This window comes from Indicator indicator, chromosome 3 (genome assembly GCF_027791375.1).
Source record: "Indicator indicator isolate 239-I01 chromosome 3, UM_Iind_1.1, whole genome shotgun sequence".
Taxonomy (NCBI): domain Eukaryota; kingdom Metazoa; phylum Chordata; class Aves; order Piciformes; family Indicatoridae; genus Indicator; species Indicator indicator.
In genome coordinates, this window is record NC_072012.1 from 37,851,030 (window position 1) to 37,875,876 (window position 24,847).

The window sequence follows — 24,847 nt, forward strand, 5'->3', positions numbered from 1 at the left end:
TTTACTCAGTCTTGAAAATCCTACCATTTCATTACTTATTTTTAATTTATTTTTGGTTAATGCCGCTTCTATTGTTTGTTTCTATGACAAATACAATTTCAGGTTCCAGATGAGTATTCTGTACACCTTTAGTAAGGAAGGAATAGACAGGATATGTGCTCTCTTTCTCAAACACTAACCCCATCTATGCAAAACTATTTGCACTAAAAAATTTTATGATCTTTAAAGGTATTTAAGTTGCATCTTTCCTATTTGTGCTCAAGAAACGTGCAGTGATGTTCGAGGAGGGTTATTGTCTCCCCCCTGTGGACATAGTAATAAATACAGATGAATACTGGTTCCCACTTCATTTTAACTTTTTTTAAATCAGCTGAACTCAGAAGGGACCAGACCTGGGCCATCAAGTTCCTTTCATAGTCCCTCAAGTAAAAGTTACAGTGACTCAATGAACTGCCTGTGGGGTTTTACAGTAATTAGAGTGTTACAAAAGATTTCCATCCCTGCAGAAAATTTGCACAAAACTCTTAAAAAAATTCAGTAGTCCATACTTTAAAGGTGCAAAGGGAACCAGTTTGATCTTAGATAACTATTTGAGGATATGTTTATAATCCCAGTGTTTGATCGCTAGCTAACTCATTCGCAGTCCGCTCAAGAACCTTTTACTTAATGGCACCAATCGTATTTTAACCTATGTCACATCTCTGGCAAGGCCAAAGTGGACTAACAGTGGTATGTTTAAAAGGTCTGTCACTCTTGATGAACAAAAACTTAAAACATATAAAGAAGTACATTAATAACTTCCTGTACAGATTATCCTAATTTATGAGTCGGGGTTTTGAGGCCAAATCTTACATCTGTAATTTCTTTTTTAATAGGTGGAAACTCAACAACTGGGATATTGATTTAACAAAGGAGCGCTACAGTATGGTGGGAGGCAGACTTGTTATCAATAATCCAGAGAAGTCAAGGGATGCTGGAAAATATGTCTGTGTAGTGTCGAATATCTTTGGAACTGTCAGAAGCAGTGAAGCCACTCTGAGTTTTGGATGTAAGTCAGCACTTGTGTCAAAACGTAGAAATGTCACAGTTAGCTTGAAATGCCCAATGCTTTACACTGCAGTGTCTTCTGACAGTATGTGCTGTAGCTGTATTGTTCTGTAGAAACAGTATCCTGAGTGTCTTGCTCTGCAGAGATCAACACAAAGTTTTGTAAGCATTTTGATATACTTCAGCATTCAGCTGACATGACATCCTTCCCAGTGAGTTAAATTATTAACTCAAGAGAATGAGGAAGACAGATCTTGAGATGATAATGTCCAGTCCCTTCTTAAAGTGTGGTAGGACCTGAGGGGAAATAGTTACAGAAGAAAGATGCAAGTAGGGGCATATGGTGATGAGTTGCTGCTGCCATGCAAACTCTGATGGATGCCTGCAGGAGGAATGCATGGCTCTTGCTCTAAAGTGTCCTAGGCTACCATAAAGACCCTGCTGGGGAGCATTTCTGTCATCTTCTGACTATCATAAACTAGTCTTGTGAACGTCTGCATATGTGCAGACCTGCACTGTCAACAAATACATGCACTGTAAAAAAACAATGTGCAATGTGAAAAGTAATGGAAAATTGTACTTCTACATTGACAACAGTGTTTGGGATTTTTATTTTACTTTGCCTTAAGATGTTTTTTTTTTTTCCTGTATATATATTTTTTTTTCCTAAGAGTAAAAAGGGAGAATCTACAAAAACCTGAATCCGCTCTTAGTAGGCAACCATTCACAAAGCCCTGTGTGGCCTTCAGTGCTGAAGTGCTTAGTGCTGCTTCTGTCCTTTCAGCAGCCTCCAAGAGCTGAACTCATTCTGTACTGTGTAAGATTAGAGACAAAGTGAAAATTTCTGCTTCCTGGTGGTAATTATAAGACTGTAGGACCAAATAAATGCAGGAACCTTAGAGGCTTTAATAAGCTGATGGATCACATTGTAATTGATCTAATCTTAATTTGTATTTCATTCAAAATATTTTCTAGAATGAACAGAAGTCCAGGTTGTTATTTCTTTCTAATAAACATAACATCAAAATCAGTTTACAGGATATTTGTTTATACTTAATGTAGGCATCAATGGTGTCAGTCCTGAACAAACAACAGGATAAAAGCTACAACAATAGCCTTCACTAAATAAAATTAAACTAATACACATAATAAATGAAAAAAAAATAAGCAGAATCAAAACAGTGTGAAGCCTGTTTTCCTGTTTACCAACTCAATGACTGCATGAGCTTAATATTGTTAGGTAGTATACTGGATAATTACACTGAACAGAACCCTAGTATATAATATTTACTTTATAATAAGTCAAAGAGGCCAGGAATAGAAGTGAAAAGGTAGCTGGAAAAAAAAGCTACTTTCATTCTTCTTTACAATGTTTTATGTTTTTTCTTCCACCTTTTTACAGTCATCTATGGAAAACATTTCCTTCCACAATCACTGTACATAAGGAGCTGAATACAAGGTTGCTAATATTAATATAGAAAATGTTTGCTCTTTAGAGAAGTTTTTTTTTTCCTTTGCTTGTGCACAAATTCATTGAAAAATATCAACATTTAGAAGAGTTCAAAAAAGTCATGACCAGCTGTACATGAAGAAAATACATGTCAAATTTACTGAAGTTATTGAACAAAAGCCACATTCTCTCATGAACTTCATGTCTATTAATCCGAGAACTCTAGTAGAGCTGGCTCTTTTTGATATCTAGTGCTTTAAACTTCATTAAAATATTTTTCATCCGTTACACTCATACCTCCTGAAGGAAGGAATTTTACCCTGTAGGAGTATCTACTGGCTTTTGGGTGTGTGCTGAGCAAAATCAGAGGTGATAACACTCTTCTGTTTGCTGGGAAGCAGTTGCAGAACAGTAAATCAGCAATTTCATAGCAGAGGGACCACAAGAATGACAAGGAAGAGACATTTCCATACTCTTGTATATATTAGCTCTGTGCTTACAGGAGTGCAGTCATTATGCTAATTCATTCGTTCTAGCTAAAAATGAATGTCTTCGAATTAAGAGTTCATGGAATCATGTTTATTATAATTACTGAATAATAACCAAGTAGTGCTTACGCAAAGAAGATACCAAGACCCCATCAGAGTACAGAGCATTTCATAAGTGGAAAGAAGGTATACAGTTACATCTTAATAACTGTATGACTTTTTCAAGCACCTGGCACAAAGCAGTCTATTTCATAACTAACATAGCATTTTAGATATACAAATCAACTGTCTTATTCCATGTCTGTAAATTTGTGCTGTTTGTCCAAAACTTCAAAGGGTATCCAATAAATAAAATTAACTGGGAGCATGTTGTGGAGAAATCAATACATTAATTGCAGTAAGGCACAGAGTGAAATTACTTAAAATAACAATTGGAAGTCCCTAGAGTGGCCTCTTACAATGCCTGCCATTTAGGCTCTAATTCAGTCAAGATCCAGTTGGTCACTGGAAAGATCTCTATTACCTTCTGGTCTGTTTGATCTCTGTTATCTTCTGGCTGTATTTCATAAGCTGGGAGAGACATTTTTGCCTTGGCACTGACATAACTCTCTTAGAGTTTTTTCATGCATTTGTCAAAGCATAATGACATTTGCTTCCTAGATTCTTGTAGTCATTCAGGTCTGACAGCTGTGCTTGGCCTTGCAGGAATTCTTTCACTGTACCTTGCTTAGTAAAGGTAGCAGTTGTTACAGAGTTAAGTAATTCATTATTTTGGGGTAATGCAGAGTGCCTACTGGATATATCTAACTGTACATTACATTTTACAGTACTGAATAGTCTCCATTGTCTACTTACTCTCTTTTTGTATGTAGCTTTGTCCTGATTTGTTTTCTTTATTGTTTCTGTCTGGCTGATCTTGAACTTAAGTTTTGCTTAGATTCCAGAGCCAGCCTTGGGAGTTTAGTAGAACTGGACAGCTACCTGCAGTTGAAGAAGGCTGAAGTAATCTGAACGAAGTTAACTTAAATGACTTCTGTGGTAGCATATTGCATTCAGAGGCTGTGTACTTGCCATTACTAATGTACTGTTTGCACCACAGTAGCATTGAGAGCAAGAGTTCAGTAAGGTTCTCTACAATCTTGCTGCACTTGGAGAAATGGAGAGGATTCTCTGCCTCAGGATATGTATAGTTTAATTTCGGACTGGATACACAAAATGAGAATGAAAAGAAGCAGCAAAGTGCAATTACTGACCTAGCTGAAGTTATTCCTGCAACTGTTGTCTTCTCACTGAACATACCATTAATGTACATACCATCCCACAGTTTGTGGGATGATGTGTAGCTCCATGAAGGATTTACTCCTTTATCCTTTTACAACGCTCTCTTTACCCTACTGCATGGAAATTGGCTTAAAGAGGGTCAACTAAGGTTTATTCTGAGATCTGAGTCACTTCTCTTCCAAACCCCTGGCACAAAAGATGTGTCTGAGATAACTGCTTACCAGTCCTGGGCTGCAGAACTTGTCAAGGAGGGCAGCCAAGTCATTTTAGAGAAGCCACTTTAACTTACAGTAATGAATTAAACTTGCATTTTGGAGAAACCAGTTTAAAAATAACCTAAAATCCTTTTCCTTTCTCTTCCTAGGATTCCTTATTCAAATGTAGCTCATCTGGCTATTCTTATCAGCACTGCTTTTTTTCCCCAGCATTTGCAATTACAATGGTTAAAATGCTGTAAAAAAAAAAATCATCTCTTGATAATGACAAAGATAAAATGAGCAAAAGTGGCATTATGAGTACACAAGTATCAGTTTGACACATACTGTTGTATTTCTGTATTAATCTCTTCAGTGCTGAAAATAATAATTTAAAATGTATATAACAGTGAAAACCCCAGTTTTCCTCATTGTCCTTTTTTTAACTAGATCTGGATCCCTTTCCACCTGAGGAACGTTATGAGGTTAAAGTGAGAGAAGGTGTTGGAGCAGTGCTTCTTTGTGAGCCTCCTTTCCACTACCCAGGTAATTCATCTCAAAGTGATTAATTTTCAGCTGGTTTAAGAGTAAAAGATAAATTAATATTTACTTTTAAAAGTTTTCTCTAAGTTTAAATAAAGCAGTAGCTTCTATGCAGCTTGAGAACTGATGGTTAGGTTAGGTTTCCATTTCGAATATATGCTTGTAGTTGACCATATGTAAAGAGAAAGAGTATTTCTGATTTAGTTCTGGTACTACAAATAAAATTACTCAGACTGGTCTGGATAATGGAGGGGGGACTTGGCCTGCCATTCAAAAGACCAGAGTACATATCACTGTGTCATCCCAAGACAGGGCCCAGCTTCATTCCAAAAATAATGGAACAGCAGTAGGCAGCCCAAGAGGATCAAAGGTGAGGTTATTGGTGTTTTGAAGTGTCTATTTCTCATCATTATCAACTGAAGAGCTCTGCAGAGATTATGCCCATAACCTCAAGCATCTGCAGTTATACAGTGAGGGCTGAATTTTACTGTTACCATCTCTTTTACCTTGTAAAATGGGATAATGTTTTAGTTTTTGTATTCTGTGTCTAAGTATTGCAAGGAACCGAAGAACTGAGACATGTTGCTAGTTAAACATTGTAAAGGTTTTTTCTAAATCACAAGACTGTCAAGGGCTTCCCAGCTTCTCAGCTGCCAGAGGTCAAGACCCAGCTGCCCATCTCTTCCCACCTCGCTTGGGTTCCTGTGGAAAGGCTGTGCCCAGGGAAAGCTGTGCACACTGTAGCTGGTTCCCCAGTAATCTGCACTCGTGGCAGCAATACCCTGGTGTTCAGTGTAGGCAGGTATTAGCTGGCTACTGAGACGTGTATATTCTCTCTTACCTCTCCTGAAGAAAAGGCCCATAAGCTACAAATCAGAGTAATTTATATGCAGACTGTGTATCATGGGTTAAGTAGCTGATAGTGTTGGTTTTTAATATTGACTAGAAAATGTTTTCTTCCAGATGATCTCAGTTATCGCTGGCTTCTAAATGAGTTCCCAGTATTCATTGCTTTGGACAAACGACGATTTGTGTCACAGACCAATGGCAATCTCTACATTGCGAATGTAGAAGCATCAGATAAGGGCAATTATTCATGTTTTGTGTCCAGCCCTTCAATAACAAAGAGTGTATTCAGTAAATTTATTCCACTTATTCCACAGTCTGATCGTAAGTATTTGTTGGAAGTACTGTGTCCATACAGTGTTCTAACTGGTTGTGCTTTAATTTTACTCATTCGTAACTAATTTCAGTGCTGTGAGGAGAATTGTATGGCAAGTGGTAATGGCTACTGCACAATGTTATTTAGTTTTCCAGATCAAGTGGTCCAAGTCCTATCCATCCACAAAGAAAACACTGAAAGATATCTCCAAAGTTTCAGTCGCTAATTTCCTTTCATATCATTGAGAACAGAGTTCTCATCCCCAGAGTCCCCATCTCTTTTATGTCATAAGCCCCTGTTCTCATCCCAAAATCTTTCATATCTTTTCTGGACTTGGCATGGGTTCAAAGGGATATAACTGTAAAGCAGAACATTTACATAAAAGTTGATAAACAGCTTCAGGAACTAATTTTTTTCCCAAGAAATTCCCCCTGAAATTTCCTATCGAGCAGTGGCCTAGGGGCTTTGTGTCTCATGGTCAATCCCTTAAAACACCTGTGTGGATTTGTGCTACCAGATTATTCTCCACTGTTTCTTCATGAAAAGTGCATGTTTTTCAAATGCTAACCAGGTTCCCTTTTGCCACTTCAAAATCAGTCACTAGAGTGTCTGTCTTGGTTTGAGCAGACAGAAAGATATTTTACCCTACCCCACCCCCGAAAGGAGTAAAATAAAAGTGTTCTCACAGAATTGGAAATTTAAATGGAAATACTATTCACAAATATATACAAAATACACAAATTCATATTCATCCTTGGCCCAGTTCTCCACCTGGGCTTTTCCAAAATCTCACTAGGCTGAAACCTTCCAAAACCTTCCCCTCAACCAGGCCAAAAACCAGGCCCACTATGTCTTCCTGCCCCCTGCCCAACCTAGGCCAAAATTGCACAGCGAAAATTAGTCAGGCCACCGAAGGCAAAAAACCTCCCCCACAATACCAAGCAAGAGATAACAGCCTGCACCAGGAGCAGAGAGAGGGAGAAAAGGGAAGAACTGGCCATGCAGCCAGCTTATATAGAAGATGCAATATTATGGAGTGTAGTAACATAATTTCCTGTGTCCACCCACTGGGGATGGAATGTTCAGCTCCCTCTGGTACTCTGGAGGAACCATCTCTATGGTCCTCAACTTACAACAGTCTCATAAACTGATCATCAAGAATGCAGTGACCCTTTTATCTTTTACATTTCCTATACGAAAGTGAAGAACTGTGATTGAAATTGAGGAATTACAAATCAGTGGTCTTTGTCCAGATTTTCCACAGCCAAAACCCACACTGAGATCTTAATCTAGAACTGCAAAAGGAGTCCTACAGGGATCACCAGTAGGTAGATTTGATTACATTTGCATCCATGTGCCCACATTAAGATGCAGATTTTCTGGCTCTAACTCCTACATAATCTTACTAAGATAATATTTAGGTTAAAGTCACAATAATTCAAAATGTTCCATCCAGTAAAAGAATCTGTGGAAAACAGAGACTCAGGTTTTGTCTACCCACATGCAGTACATCAGCACACATCAAATGCAAGTAAATGAGGTTTTGTTACAGCATCGTACTGTACAAAATTGTAGGCATTACTTTCCAGAGAAAGAGAATTAGTTGCTGAGTAAAACAATTCTGCCTTACTATTAAAAGATCAGTGCTATATCAGACTTCCTGGATGGCGAGGCTATTATTCACTGTAAAGAATTTTATAAACAGTTTTCTTGAACCATGGTAGTTTTACTAGCTATACTCCATTCTGCTGTGCCTTTTCTGAGATCTCTTTCTTTCATGTTAGGTGCAAAAGTATATCCTGCTGATATCAAGGTGAAGTTCAAGGACACATATGCTCTCCTGGGGCAAAACGTAACGCTGGAGTGTTTTGCTCTTGGCAAGTAAGTGAGTTTTAAAGTTATTACAGAACACCATTTGCTTTCATATTTCAGGGAATGAAAATACATGCTTCCTCATCAAAAAAAAAAAAACATTTTTTAGTCTGCAGTTTAACAGCCAGTTCTGACCATGCTGATTTATACTTTACTGTACCTTTTCAAGTCCTGTTCCTGAACTCAGATGGAGTAAATACCTTGAACCCATGCCAGCCACTGCTGAGATAAGCATGTCTGGTGCAGTTCTTAAGATCTTCAATATTCAGTATGAAGATGAAGGACTTTATGAGTGTGAAGCTGAAAACTATAAAGGCAAAGATAAACATCAAGCAAGAGTTTATGTACAAGGTAGGTAGAACAATTTAACAATTTTATTTTCACAATATGTGTTGCTTTTATTTATGTTGAAAGTGTCTGTGTCCTCACACTTGATGTCACTGCCCCAATACTGTTCAAGATAATAGAGCAAATTAAAACTCATGTGGTGAAAGCTAGGCATAACATTTATGTATTCATTGAACAACCTCTCAATTTGTCTGGTTGTAATATCTGCATACATACCTTGACAGTAATGTGTGTTAGTATTAATATAATTTTGCATAATGGAAATTAAATAAGTTTAGAGTATTTGAAGTGAAAGAACTTCCAGGAAGAAGAAGAGACCATTAGGTTTGTTATACTTATTTGTTTCCTTATTATGTTAGTCTTTTCTAACTGTCTTTGCTCTTTCTTTTATTAGCTGCACTCTCCTTATTCTTTAGACTCTGTTCCTTCTCTTCATGCATTTGGTTAAATGATGGAACCACAAAAACTGTCTTACTGCTCATAGTGGAACCATCCTAAGTAACCTGACCCCTTGGCTGAGACTTATGCTGGAAAATCTGAGGCATTTTCAGTACTAATTCCTTAAATATCTCCTAGACCAAAAGGATATTTTTCATGGAGACCCTTGCAGCATGTAGATGATTTTACCAACTTCACTATTTAACTATCACTTTTATGACATTACTGAATAACTTTCACATTTCAGTGTAAGCAGTGACATCTTCTATCAGTGGACATTCATGAAGCATTAGTTCAAATCCATATTTTCTTCACATAAGAAACAGTATGAAGTTATTTTGAGACCGTGGTAAGGCATTGTGCTGATGCCTTGCTGGGTTATCATCATTGCTTTGTGTGTTCTCTGAAGTATCATGGAAAAAGCAGTGAAATTAGTAGCCTGTAATAGTAATTAAATACTTATCTGCTATATTTACAAGCTATCATCTTTTTTGTGCTCAGCCTCTCCCGAGTGGGTAGAACATATCAATGACACAGAGAAGGATATAGGCAGTGACCTCTACTGGCCATGCGTAGCTACTGGCAAGCCTATTCCAACAATTAGATGGCTGAAAAATGGTGCCTCAGTAAGTATATTGCCATCCTTAATGCAGGATTGATTGATTAGATGATGGAAATTATTTTTGGAAGCATGTATTATTAAAAGGTTGAAAGAAAATTAATTATGATACAAATATTTACTGATTCCACATGCATTGGGGATTAAAATATATTTTTACAAGTTTTATCACGATCTTTGGGTTTGAAGTGCATTTATTCAGGTTATTTAATATTCAGCTCTGAATTATGAACTTGCCTTTTTGCTACATGTTTAGGAGATGGATATCCTTTTTTTCTCCAGTCCTTTATAAGTAAATGCTATTTTCTTCTCCCTGGATAAAAATTGCCTATCAGCTTCTCTCTAAAAATAGTCCTTTTTACCACATGAGTGTGTCTGAAAATAAAAGAAAAAATGGAGTCAGTAGAGGCAAGAGAAGAAAGAACAGCTTTTAAATCATCAGCAGTGTTCCTGTATCGTACACCTTTTCATATTCTTTGCAGACACAGAATATTGCAAAATTCCATTATTTTAGATGATGTGAGACTTCAATTACTGTGTGATAATTTAAGCATTGGATATTCTGTTTAAACAAAGCAGATATTCCATCCAGGCTTTTCAGCCATGTATTTAATATCCATTGATATGAACAAAGAGAATCGTAGAGGGCACAATGTAATTCTAAATCTGTTGAGCTGTGGTGACACTGATCTTGGCAAGCAAACAAAAAAAGACAATGAGGCGGTGCTCCTGTGGCTGGGTATCTTAAGAGAAATGTGGGAGTTTGGAGGGAGAATGGGGATATCACCATCTGCCATATGGAGATGGCTTACACCAGAAAAGACAATGCTGTTTCCCAGCTTCAGTAGTTATTACAAATAAGTAATGTAGCAAGTGCATTGCATTTATGGTCCCCACTGAACTTGACTTTCACTGACAAAATCTGCATACTGGCTTGTGGAAAGTGATACATAATTCTCCAGTAGTACACAGCTGTGTATTGTATTATGAGATGATTTCTAAATGGAAATAGCAAAATTATTTAAGTTGCCTTGAACATTTAGCTTGCTTCTAAACCAGATAATTTTTAATATGGTATTTCACTTAGTACAAAACAGAGATTCCTTGTAGACAACTTGATTTAAATGTTTTTTTTAAAGAATTGTACAGGAAATCTGTTTCCTTTAATCTATTCTTTTTTTTCAGATAAGTAGTATTGTTTTAATCTTCCACTCCTCCATGCATTCCAGTTGACTTATTTACACAGTTTAAAACTTTCCAGATTGATTTTCACAGGAAGTGAGAATTTATTAACATGATCTTTCAAAACTGGATTAACATCTGTATTAACATCTTGTTTTATTGATTCTATATTTTAGTTTCGGAAAGGTGAACTAAGAATACAAAGTCTGACCTTTGATGATGCTGGCATGTACCAGTGTATAGCAGAAAACACACATGGAATTATTTATGCGAATGCTGAACTGAAGATCGTGGGTCAGTGGGATTATTTGTTCTATTTACTATTTCAGGTTTGAGTAAGATAGCAATTGTATATGCAGGTATTGGTTTGGTAACAGATTCCTGTGAGGATAAAGCTAAGAACCCTCAGTTTGTGTGAAGTGTGGTTTATTTGACCTCCTTAGCTAGGTTTTGGCAATGATTTGAGGGGTCAAGTTACTAATTTATGGAGAATGTTTCCTGTATTATTTCAAATCCACAGTGCTCAAGCTTAAAACAATTTCTGATGTTTTTACTGATAGTAGAGCAGGTATAGTGGGTTTATGACAGGTGATTTCCCCACAGTAGTTAGTCTGGGTTCTTTCCATTTCACACTTCCCTCCAGACTTGTCCAAGAACTAAACTATTTTTGACTTCTCTAACCCACCACGTATCAGTACTTTGTTCTTCACTCTTCTTCCATTACTGTGTACTCACTACTAGCCTGGATTAATCATTCTTTTTCTACACTGCTGTAATTAACTAACAGCTCTGTTTTCTCAAGCTGTGCACACACTTTGCTGGCATGATTAGCAGTGATGGTACACCAAGATACAGAATAATTAAAAGCATTTTTTTCTTTTATTTGATTACAAATAAAGAGAAAATTAGTTGCAAAGGTCTGACGGTGGATGCGTAAGCGTCTCATTACTTTTGTGCATCTGAGAGTATGCCTGAGGCCAGCTGGCCAGACAGAACACTACTAAGAAGGATGTAACTTTAACGCTGCTAGAGGCAGCTTAAAACCACCAAACAATAAACCAAGCTTATTCTTTGAAAGTATGATCCAGTGAGCAACCTTTTACAGAAATTTATCTCTAGGAATCTGAATTTTAGTAGGACTGATGAAAAAGCTTTTGAAAGGGAGGAACTTTATCTTGATTTGCAGAGACTTTGATCTTGTTAGATTAAATTTAGATGGAGGTTCAGAAACTAAGAGAAAGAAACCTCTAGTGTAACATAGCAGAGAACTACATCATGATTTTTGTCTGTTTCATTTAGGCCACCATCTACTTCTCACCACATCTCTATATCATTAGCATTTTTCTCACTGTTCTGAATAATGGATGCTTGTCTACAGTTCAATAGTTCTGTCATTTACCTTCAGGTTACAAACAAATTCTATTATGCAGAAAATCCACTAACGGTACAAGTGTAAATTTTTGCTTTCAGCTTCACCTCCTACTTTTGAACTGAACCCTATGAAGAAGAAAATCCTGGCAGCTAAAGGAGGCCGTGTAATCATTGAATGCAAGCCTAAAGCTGCTCCTAAGCCAAAATTCTCATGGAGCAAAGGAACAGAATTGCTTGTAAATGGGAGCCGGTCAGTATTGACTGTTAGTGAACACTGTGAATCTTAAAAAGTTCTGCCTTATGTTTCTATTTATCCTTTAGGCTAGATCTCAATTTTGCAGATTTCAGGGGCAGGAGAACGTGTAACTTCAGGAAAATGATGCACCAATCTGTTAGTAGCAGTGTAGCTCCAAGTAGCTAGTAGGGTATCCAACTTTAGCCAGTCTGTTTGATACTGTTTGCATTTCAGAATTGAATTGGATCACAAAGACATGAAACATTCTTGAATGTCTATAAATTGGTAAAAGTACTCTCTCTCCAGCAGTGTGGGGCATCTAATCATGCCACAGCCTACTTAAATATTTTTTACTAGCAGTGTTTATAGATGTGAGCTTCCAAGAGATGTTTGTAGTCAGTCTTTTCACTTACTACATTTCTACTGAAAGCATTGTGTTGTAATAGAAAGATCTGATTTCTCCTGATGTGTTTTTTGCACTTGCTGTAGCATACGTATCTGGGATGATGGAAGCCTGGAAATTATCAATGTCACAAAGCTGGATGAAGGTCGCTACACCTGTTTTGCAGAAAATAACCGAGGAAAAGCCAATAGCACTGGTGTTCTAGAGATGACAGGTAAATCTCTAAACTGCATTCATTTCTTTCAGACAGAATCCCTCAACCCAAAATCACTTCTTTTGCACTACTTTTGTGATTCATTTTGTAGCTTCTCTTTCTAATTTAATTGCTCATTAAACAATGAATTGATGCTTTTAAAGAATATTGCTTAGTAGAAACTGTGTATTTGCACCACTTCTCAGGCTGTGAATTTTCAGGATTGATTTTTCCTTAAGAGATTATTAAATCTGATCTACTAAACTGACACATTTTGATACATTTGGCAGCTTAGTGCTCAGGCTAAGGTGTAATTCTGAGACCTTGACTTAAACAGAGAAATGGGATTCTTAGTGAACTTCCTCAGCTTTTTGGATTTTTTTGTTGTTTCTTTTGATAGGGTAAGCAAGTCAGAGAGCATTGCAGTTAATGAAATACACATTAACTTTGTGAGACAGGGGCATAAAGCTACAGGATTGCTCTATTAAATTCTCTTCCTTTGTGGGGCATTAGTATTTCTTGTTTGAATACTGATATCCTTAGTTGTGTATTTTGAATCTGAAGATAAATAAATAAATAGCTGTAGAATACAGACAGAGAAGATGACATTCATGAGCAGCTACATGTATCAAGTATCACTGACAGTAGAAGAAACATTTATCAAACACATTTTTAATGTGTGTTCCAGAAATCATGCTGGGCATGACAGCTCAATGCCACAATACTGGTGTACTAATGTAAGAATTTATCTGTATAATCAGATCATGTGAAAGCATTTTTTGTGGCTGATTTATGCAAAAGTTGTTCTACCAATTTAATTGTATGACTTTATTTTAATTAATTAAATTTGATTAATGTTTGTAGATATTTTTTATCATCTGCAGCATTATATTTCTTAATATTACTCTCAGGCATTTAATTACTTTGAAAGGTTCTGTAAATAAATACCAGTCCATTAATGGTCATATCAGGGTTCAGTCTGCACAGAGAAACACTTAAATCATAGGTTTTTAAACCTTCTAAACCAGATAAAAAGAATTATAAAATTTTGAACAATTCTGCTCTGATCCATCCAAAAGACTAAGAAATCTCCCTTGCGTCACAGCAGGAACAGAAGGGTCAGATGACATATTTCAAAATTATTTTCACATTTTGAATAATGATGAGGGTTGACAAAGAATGCTTTGCAAATTGTAAATGCTTTAAAAATTGTATTCCCCAGTACTTGGTCTTAACTAGTAGCAATAGCTCTTTTCTTATGGCTGTTGTCTTCCAGGTTTTGGTGCCCTATTCCCACTCTCATTGGTGGGAAAGATATTCCATGTCATGGCATAAGGAAGATACTCTGTCTTTTTGCTTTATGCTAATATTTAAAAGAAATGGTACAAGCGATCCAATTAATCCCTTCCAACACAATGTTGTTCATTCGCTCCCTGAGTTTGGTGCATGTACCAAGACCTCTAGCAAGTACCATGCCTCTGCCTCTTTTTGTTTCTATAATAGTAAGAGATATTGATGGAGGATATTCAGCTTTCTTCCTTTGGTTTTATTAATTTCTCTTCCTTTCCACACATAGCTATTTGCATTGTTTGTTATGCATATGTTATATTTTTTTCTCAGTAGATAAATTAAGATCTCAGTCCCTGCAATGCTCTAATGGAAGTCTGACAGACTGACAACTGAGTAGGACTTCCCGATTGTTTGAGATGGGTTTTAAAACATAAGGTATTATAATTAAAAACAGAAATGCAACACAAGTCACATAAGATTCATCATCTGTCTTCTTTCTACCTTAGATAGACATAGTCAATGAATAAAAATAGCTTTAAATAATAGTGTGATTCAGAGGCTGAAAAAGCCATTTTCAGAGGACAGCTAAAGAGAAGTTAGTCATTTCAGTTGTAAAAGCTTTCCTTTGGTCTTTTGAAATGTAGCTGTAAGAATAATACGTAAACTAGAGTTTGAGAGAATGATTTAATATATAATCAAACAGTTATGGAGCTGAGCTTACATTTGAATAAGCATTTATTTATTACAATTTTCCATGTTTGCTGTTAACTTCACAGAAGCTACAAGGATTACTTTAGCTCCACTGAATGTTGATGTCACCGTTGGAGAGAATGCTACCATGCAATGCATTGCATCCCATGATCCCACATTAGACCTGACATTTATTTGGTCTCTAAATGGCTTCGTAATAGATTTTGAGAAAGAGCATGAACATTATGAAAGGAATGTCATGGTAAGATACTGTGGGTCCTTATGTAATACCCGAAGGTCTAGTTTTCTCTATTGTGAATAACTGTCTTCTGGTTTACTTTTTCTATTGTATTTGTTCAAGTATAGAAATATGCAGTATGCTAAGAATAAGAAATAAAATTAAAATTTAGACATTTTCTAGTCATATATATACTTGCAGGTAGATACCTGAAGTCAGATATCTAAATTGACATAATTATTTTGTACCTCAGCCAAATTCCACTCTGATTAACAGTGAATATAAGTCTTAAGTAGGTAGCCTGATCATACACAGGGGGCACATAATTTTGAAAAAGTGTGCATGTGCATTCAGTTTTGCTTTCCCGTGTTTTTCTCATCAACATTTCCAGGACCTGGCACAAGACTGGGCCCAGATGGTGGGTAGGAGTCAAACAGTCTGTAAATGCTTAGCAAGAAGATTTTGTGTGAAAGCTAAACAAGTTAATACAAAGACGCTCATTTTGGCACATAGAAAGAGGAATCATAGATCTATCATGTTTGCATGTATGGTTATCTTTTTGCAGTCTTCTATCAGGCTTATTCAAAATTAATACCTCAAGTAAAAATCCCTTCTTCTTATGTCTAATGACACACTGCTTTACCTAATACTCAACGTCAACTTCACATGTGTACATATTTATTCTATTGTACTGGGTTTAAATTATACAATAATCCTCGCATTTAGCTACTGCAGATGTGAAAGGAAAAGGCTGCTAGTGGTGCCTGCAGTGTTTGGGAGCACCAGGGGCTATTTTCAGCTTCAACCTTGTGTCCAAAATTACGTATTATGTAACAGTGCCTCTTACAGAGTTTTTCTCCTAGGCTGGCAGTATTACTTGATTTTCCATGGATCACTATCTGTTTGCCTTCGTTTAAGATGTTTCAGGCAACTCTTTTCGTCCTCTCAGGAACAAACTGCTCCTTTCAGGAGTCAGAGTTGCCTCAGCCTGCTCATGTGCTGAGTTGTAAATGTCTCTGGGAAGTCACAGTGCTCTTTTTCATTAAGTAAACAAGTCCTTGTCCAACAAGTCAGTTAAAGTACACTAAAATTAGCTGAAAAACATAGAAGCCTGAAGATATAAAGCACTTTCTACATCAAACCTCCCAAAAATCTATGTTCAACTTAGCAGCATGGTACTAAGCAGTTCACAGTATATTTGGTGTTGCCTCAGAAATGACAAAATACGCAGATCTAGACTGGTACTAATCCAGATGCCAGTCTTAATGACTAGCATCATTCAAAGCCATACTTTTGATAGTCTTGTATTTACAGTTCAATACTAATCAATGCCTAGGAGTACCTTGAAAAAGCTTAAATTACCTCCTGATGGTATTAGTTTGTCCTCACATAAAGGTTGAAATGAGTCTGAGTCAGCTGGAACTTGAGTTGGATCACAGGTGTATCCCATACCATGAACATCACCTATAAAGGAGGAGTTTTGCTGAGGAGATGAGAGCTTTCTGTGAGAGCTTCCTGTTAGGGTTCTTTGTCATCTGCTGCTTCTGAGGGCTTCCTTCCTGGATATTGTGACTGGTGCTTTGCTGGGCTGAGTATAGCTTTATATATCTTATAGTGATAGTGGTATCAGTTTGGTTATTTCATTAAATCTATTTCTATTTTAGTCTATGGGTCTTCTCTCCTTTTTCTGGTTCCCTTTCTCTGCTGGCAAGGGCTCATTGGGTGATAGAGTAACTGCTGTGGTTTAGACCTGGACATGGGCTACATGTAGGCATTAGGTTAGATCCAAATGTCAATTAACTTATTTGTCAGTCTGTAACTCCCATCTTCCTGAGTGATATTGTTTTGTCTGTTGTGTTCCTTTTGCATTTGATCAATATTGGTAGAAGTGATTGAAGCAGGAGCAGCTTCTTGTTTTGCATTCCTGAGCCTCATTTATGTGCTTTCAAGTGTAAAGCAAGTGCAGATAATCTGTGTTCCTGTTCCATAGGCAGCTCAGTTTTTCTCACTTGGGACAGAGGGAACAGACTGCCTTTGAAATCTGGAACTGCAATTTGTAGTTACTCAGCTCATCACTTAAGTAATAAAAAGTGCAGAATTTTTAACAAATTCAATGCAAGCATTTGTGTGAGACACGCACTTCCAATATTTCTGCTTCATTTGTTACCATATTCTTACAATAAGGGGTTTTCTCATTTCTATGTGAACAGAGGGATTTTCTCCTGCCTACTGCTTCAATCTCTCTAGCAGTTCTGAGCTCAAGTCACTTGGTGGCATGTTTGCTCAGGCTTTCTCAGATGCAAAGGGGTGAGCTGTGCATTTGACAGCAGCAGCCCTAACTGCTGGGCTTGAAGCAGTGGAGTCTCATGCTGCCAATCAAACTCGCAAACACAAAAGAGAAAATATTCCATTATGAATATTAAAATATGTTATGCATGCTCTCTGTGCTATAATTTCCTGTTGATGAAGGATGCTCATCTGCCTTCCCAATAATATCACTATTAATTTATGTGACAAAGCATATCGACATGCTGAAACTTGATACAACCACAGTATTTCAATTCTCAAAATAATATTGTTGTCACATACACATAATTGAATGCTAATGGTATTTATGTAAATGCCTGCATAAGTCTTCGTTTTTTAATAGAAGCTTTGGTGTCTCTCATTTGCTGAAGGCAGCACTATTTTGCATTACATCAGTACTTATTTAGCAAAAGAAAATTTGTCACTGCTGTTTTGATTTCCTGTGACAATATTTACAGTGAAAAAAATTATATTAATTGGGTAGTTTTCAAAGTGTCAAATGAAGTCTTTAAAATCTTACTATTAAATTGAATGCTTTTTGACTTTGTGATTGCTTCTCTGAGGAACCAAATATTAATGCTTTGTTTCAAGTCCCATAGAGATACAGCACTTCAGGTAATCTGAAAAACTAATGTTCAGGCATTTTCTGGATCTGCTTTTTGTAATGTATAAAGACTGAAAAGCTGGCTTTTTGTATGTATTTATTATTTTATATTCAAATAAGTATATTTATTACAAAATTTCTCTTTAATATGTAACTTTTACATGCTTTTGGAGCCATATTAGTCCACTTGGATAGTCAGAAAGAGGAACTCCATAATCATTGTTGAATTTGGTCCTGGAGTTCTTTTCCAACCTTAATGATTTTATAATTTAACTGGTTCAAGTCAGAAACTTGTACCTACACTTAGGAAGAGTCCAAATGTAGGTTGTAGTAATCTTGGTCACATAGAGCCTTGTATACGCTCTAGCATATTTTCCATATCATCAATATTCCTGTATTAGCTATGGTCTTTATTAATTGCCTTAAACAATATCAGTGAATCTGAGACCCTACCTGAGACCAGGCTCTTCTCAGTGATGCCCAGTTACAGAACAGGGGACACTGGGTAGAAGTTGAAGCATAGAAAGTTCCATGTAAACATGAGGAAAACATTTTTCACTGTGAGGGGACAGGTTCCTGAAGCATGGGCAAGTAACAAGCTGGGCTACTGATTTTCCCAAAAAAGAATCACAGAACTCTCCAAAGGCATCATCTCAATATGCTTCTTTCAGCACTTTGATGTATTACAGACATGCTTTAGCTATACGAGAGTTGGAAATAGCATATTTTGGCTAGGTTTGGGGTAAAATTTAGAGACTAGGCCCTAACAGTATTGTAATAAGCATGGAATGAGATGCGTGGAGTCAGTGGTTAAGAGCAAGGAGGGGAAAGAAAGAAGACATAGTGCTGAGGGTGAAGCCAGTGAGCAGTTAGTTCTGATAGAAGCCTTTTTGAAAACCTCTTATTAATCCACAGTGCTATTTCTAGCACAAAGAACTGTAGTCTGTTCAGAGAATCAAGATACACCAGAAAAAGTACACAGCAAAATAAGTTGACTGTAACTTTGTGTTTGTGAGACTTCACAAAATACCAAAATCCATGTACCATCTCTAGTTAGGTAGAAGGAGCTGAGAAAGCCAGGTGTGAGCTCCACTCAGAGAAATGTATTTAACAGTATATTATGAATTTCCCATATCGGCCATAAAATTGTAATCCTTCAGTATAAGTGAACAAGTATCTAGGCTTTTTCTGGTGTTGGGAATGAAATAACAGGGCATGCTACCACAAGGATGCTAGTACAAAGCACAGTGTCCTCAGGCATTCTCACTGGTATGCTGAATGGGGAAAAATACTGTATTTGTTGGAAATATTTCTCAACCCACAGGTCAGGGGTAGAATTAACACTGTACTTCCTTTACATATAAATATAGTTCACTGAAGGAAAATATTCTTTAGTGACTGTCGTCATTATGCTGCTGGGTTTTTTGTTTACCCATAACTTTTATGCCAGATGTGGCTTATAAAACAAAGTGAGATAAGCTCTCCTGTGAATAGGACTGAGATAATAGACCTGCACTGGTGATGTTGTCTCCTTGTCATCTCAGACCTCAATATGAGGAAAAACGACTATAATCACGTTTACATTAACATTAGTCAATAGCTGTTGGATTATGTGTTCTACTTGTGTGAGCAGGTCCTCCAGTGGCAGAAACAAAATTCATGAGAGCTTAGAGTTACTAATTTTAGGTACAGATAATAAGAAGAGATGTTTTAAATTATTGCTAGCTTTGGAAAAACTGATCTCATCAGCAAGAACCCCATCTTTTCTACATTAATTCTTACCAATTCTCTTATCTCTATTGTGTATTAAACACCTCTGAAGCTCAGATGTATAATTTTTGAACCTGAATAAATAAAAACAAATACTGTCTCTGCATACCAGGTTTTTCAGTTTCTACCAAGTTAATTCTATTGTTGCAAAGGACTTGTTAGCTTCATAGTATCATAAGTTCCTTTATTGCTTCTGAGGTCCCAACAGAAGCAGATACTGCTTTCAGTCAAAAGCCTAGATACCTATAAATTATTTTAGATCATAAAGCGGCATGTGCTGATGGCTTTCAGTAATTTAGTGCACTATCAAAAGTGATAGCCAAAAGAGAACAGTGAATCTCACTATGAAATAGGACATACAGTGCTATTAAAGCATAAATAGAGGCCTCATATGATGAAGGTCTTTGCTTGAAACTTGGTAAATAACTGAGTGGGTGAGCCACCCTTGGAACATCCCTGAGTATAGCCATCACTATTTCCAGTTTGTGATTCAGAATTCTCTGAGTTAAGGAAGGCATTCTTAAACTCATCCAAGTTGAGGTTTTTGAATGAAAACGTACAGTGCATTCATATCTAATTTGTGGACAGAATTTGCTGATGCCCATGCTCTTTATTTGCTTTGTAAGCTCTTCTTTTACCACCAGAACTTGGGCTTCCTCTGAGGTATGGAAGGCTTCATCATCAACTGCATAAAACCTTGCTCCAGGAGAGCTTCTAAACCAGCAAGATACAGCACATATCTGTTGGTTGTCTTCTAAATTATGTTACATTTTCCAAACTGTTTTTCATCATTTAGATTGTAAGACCAAGTTTCCATATGGGAAATTAATGTTAGGGCAAGTATGTAAGCACATCGTTAATAAATATAATAAAGGTTTTTAATTAAACTGCTAACATAGGAATTAATGTGTACTAAGACTGGTAGGTGGCTAGCAATTATTAATGTCTGTTATGAATTTGTAATCATCTGTTACTGAATTCATAATATGTTTATGATAATTCTAAGTTTATGCAATTTTGCTAAACCTCATTGTTTTGCTCAAGCTTTGCTTATGTATTTGCAGATCAGAGTGCAAGCAGTGATCAGAGATTCACAGTGTTCTTTCTAGGATGACATTTAGTGTTAATATACCAGAGGTTTATACAGAGCACTCAAATAAAGAATAAGGAGGGGAAAAAAAAACGACAGACACCACACAAACCCAAAACCACAAAAGCAAACCCTGGAACTGAAAACTGAAGGAGTTTTAACTTCTCTTTCTTTGTTGTAATATTTTGGAGGGCAGAGAAGCAGGTAGCTTCCCTTCCTGCTCCCACAGAAATATTGACACCCATTGATTTTTCTTTCTGAAAGCCATTGACATTGTTGCTTAGCCCACTGGAGATAAAATATGCTTACATGTGGTTATTCAGGCAGCCAGCCACTGTTTGTTTATGAAGAAATCCCCACAGATTTTCAAAGGGGACCACCTGCACAGACTCACCTCATCTCTGTACCCTGCATGCATTTTGCCAGGTAAAATTAAAGCCCTGTAATATTAGTCTTGAGTAAAAAGTATGGGGAAAATATATGTACCTGCACGTAATTTAACAGCTACAAGAGAAATTATCAGGAAAGTGTCAATAATACTGTATTGTTCACTGTTCCAGCATCTGTTTGATCATTGCTAACAGCACTTGTGTCACTCAAAAACTGAAAAGATACAGTGTAACCTGCATTTCTTTCTGACCCTGTGAGTCAATCAGCTGAAGTATTGCTAGCCAGAATTAAGCAGTTTCTTTCATGTGTGCATTCTTCTCCTTTTATCCAATCATTAGGTTACTTCAGTCATTTCCTAGAGGTGAATTCTTACACTGGAATAAAAAAGTTAAAATGCTGTTAACAAATGTCAGCTTGCGCTGAAATTTTGTGCCAGCAGAATTTGAAGCAGGCATCCAAAATACTCACTGGAGTTTGGAAAGGACAAGGATCATTTTATCTGGCTATTTTAATCTCCCCCAAATATAGACTTTAAACTGGCATGCTAGTTTAAGAACGTTTGGAAAAGATTTAACCTATTCCCCCCCCTCTTTTCAACTAGGAAACAAAACTGGGTGACATGGCTTTATTTAATTTCTTCAGAGAAATGTCTAGATGCAGAGACACTAGTGACAGCCCATAATATTTGAGATTGCATTGAAGGTCTTTGTTCTTCCCTAGAATCTTCCATGATAGCACTGGATTTTACACCTAAATATTTAGCAATTTCTTTTTTTTTTTTATGTACCATTTTTCATCTTAGTTCCTTCTGTTTCTGCATGTGAAGGTTTCAGGATTGCAGTGAGTCATCTCAGTATTAAGATATTGTGTTTCTGAACAATCTGAGGTAAATTAAGAAATCTGAATGTTGCCCCTTTCCGTATAGTGTTGTATAAATCCATCTGTTTTTTTTTTTTTAACATGTTGGTTTTCATGAATGCCATCACATAGATTTTAAAGAGAATGTTTGGATTTTTTTCTGAAATACCTGTAAGACTAACACATGTATAGCCCCTTGATTTAACATAGTAATCTTTTTCTGGGATAAACGGCAGGATAGATAGGCAAAATATTTCAAGTGTGTTGTTTTTAAACATTTGTATAAATACCTTCCTTAACATGAAATGTGTTTTTCATTAAGAATACCTGTGGTGTATATAGTCTTCTGCTTGTTTTACTAGTTACTCAGTGGGTTCACAGAGGTGTCATACGATAAAAATATTTCACTGTTTGCCTGTAGTAGGCCCCAATTCAGGGCGCCATTGGGTGACAAATGAAGCATGAACCCCATTATTGCTCCATAAAGGAATTCCAGAAATGCAGAGAGCAGAGAATCATAGAAGTCCTTTATTACAGCATTGCAGAATCCCCAGCATTACAGTCTTAGAGTGTCCTTAACAGAAGAAATCACAGAAGACCTGAACAGAAGAAGACTACAGCATCCCTACCCCCCCCAGTTGCTCTATTGCCCAAAGTAGTTTAAATAATCTTTTCATATCTTTCATTTAACCAATCCAGCCCTATATAGAAGCTAGAAATATTCTCCTACAAAAGGTGCCAGCACATCTGAATGGTCTGCCTCGTGCAGGATGTTGTTCTTGGCACACATAGAATGTTGTTGTTTTGTTCTTTGCAGCATGTCACTGGTTGGCTAGGGAATCATGTGCTCTGTACACATCCCAGAAGCTCTTGTTTGCAGGACAGCAGCTGCCACCTTTGCCTAGCTGTACCACCAGAGGAAGCAGCAGATAGTGGATCTTATAACAATCTGAAAACACAGCTTTATATTTTCCCAGTAGTCTAACATTGGTGACAAGTGTTAAGGAAGTATTAGGGTCTGTGATAATGATGATGAGGGTATGAGCCTCACTGAACAGTAAGTAAATTGCTTCCCTAGGGGTCTTACTTCCATTTGCCAGGGATCAGGGAGGACTGAGCTAGTGAGAGTGTGGCTGGCAAGACAGGAGGCTCATCACCACAAGCTGAGGCCTCACTAGCCTGTCTGTGTGGACCCCGGGACTGCTAAAGGAAGGGGGTGCCCTGGACCATCATAGTTCAGAGCCATCCTGGAGCCCCAACAGCCCAGCCTCCTGCCATGGTGTGATGGTTTGAAACTGTCTTTTTAATTTTTCCTTGCAAAGTTCAGAACAGAGAAAGTGAAAGAATGTAAATAAGTCACTATTGGGTGTAAGAAAGCAAAATAACGATTGTTCTGAACACTTCCATTGGATAGATAGAAATGTTTAAGAACTATTACCCAAAACAAAGTAGGCATTCTGCACATTCTGCGTTCGGCAGTGGGGGCAGTTGCTGGGCTGTCTGGCTGCTGTTTCTTCTTCTCTTCTGGCTGAAGATAACACACTGACCTTGGCAGCTAAGTTAACAGCTTTCTGCTTAACTAACTCTGCTTCTCTGTCCAGGGGGGTCTGGGGGGGAAGCTCCTGGGAGAGGGAGGCCCCTTTGGGAGGGTCCCCTTGGGGGGAAGCAAAGGGAGATCGATTGTGCTTTTTCTGTTGATTGTATATATTTGTGAATGTTGTGAATTTTGTATATTTGTACATATTCATTGCATTTCATGGTAGATTTTAGACTCTGCTTGTAAATACAGCTTTTCATTTGCTTCCAGACTGAGCTAGCCTGGTTATTGTCGGTGGGGGGGGAATTTCAGCTCACACCGACACACTTTTTATTTTTGGCGCCCAACGTGGGGCTCGATTGCTTGTTTGATTTATTTCTGCTCAGATTAGGAAGCAAAATGAAGCTGTTTTGGATTTTGAGTAATTTTATTTCCTCTGTTATCAGTGTGATTGTTTACAGATGGGCTGTTTCCTGCATGATAGACAAGATTGTGAGATATGTGGCATATAAGTCATTTCTTTGGGTTAAGAACAAGTTACTGAATGTTGGTGAATTCTGTTATGGTCTTATTGGGCTAAGAAGCTATGGTAACTCAACTATGGATCTGCTAGCAGACACATATGAGTTTGTTACTCCTCTTACAACTACAGAGGGTCTTTGGAACCAGTGGTACCCTAGATATCTTGTACTAGCCTTAATCTTAATTTTGTTGCTTCTTGGAATAATCATATGGCTACTGATAGCACTGTATCAAGAAAGACATAAGGCTACTTGCTCTTCCAACTCTGCTGTGAATGTGAAAACCAAGCCAGTAAATTTGGTGGCCACTGTAACCAGAAAGCGTAAAGGAGATACAGATGCTGCAGGAGATGGTGCAGATGGAGATGAGGGTCCTTCTACTCAGGGTCCCTCTGTTAAGAAAGATCCTTCTGATGAGGAAGAGAGGGTTAGCCTTAAAACTCTGGTAGACCTCTTGAGACCCCACATGGATGATGGAAATGTAGGTCAGGATGTAGACCCTGGTAGATTAGCAACTGCTGGTAGTGCCTCTGAACTCAAAGAAATTCAACGGAGGATTAAAATAGGATTATGGGGACAGCGACCTCAGGATGATGATGATGATGAGGATGAGGATGACATACAGTCAGCTAATGCACCCAGACAGGAAATTAGACATGTGAGGAAGGATTACATCAGAGGAGATAATGAGCCAGTCCTGTCTTGGCTAGCCAGGTGTTTTGATAT

The 24,847-nt window shown here is 37.3% G+C and overlaps 1 protein-coding gene across 1 annotated transcript in view; it reads left to right on the forward strand.

The window, feature by feature from the left end:
* The window catches only part of CNTN1 (contactin 1), a 136,299-nt gene that overhangs the window by 14,708 nt on the left and 96,744 nt on the right, over window positions 1-24,847 (forward strand). The window contains exons 4-13 of the mRNA XM_054399983.1: window positions 876-1,048; window positions 4,911-5,006; window positions 5,967-6,173; window positions 7,950-8,046; window positions 8,207-8,388; window positions 9,325-9,449; window positions 10,801-10,918; window positions 12,095-12,245; window positions 12,720-12,847; window positions 14,893-15,068. Of these exons, the coding sequence (XP_054255958.1) occupies window positions 876-1,048; window positions 4,911-5,006; window positions 5,967-6,173; window positions 7,950-8,046; window positions 8,207-8,388; window positions 9,325-9,449; window positions 10,801-10,918; window positions 12,095-12,245; window positions 12,720-12,847; window positions 14,893-15,068 (1,453 nt within the window). The remainder of the gene's footprint in view (window positions 1-875; window positions 1,049-4,910; window positions 5,007-5,966; window positions 6,174-7,949; window positions 8,047-8,206; window positions 8,389-9,324; window positions 9,450-10,800; window positions 10,919-12,094; window positions 12,246-12,719; window positions 12,848-14,892; window positions 15,069-24,847) is intronic.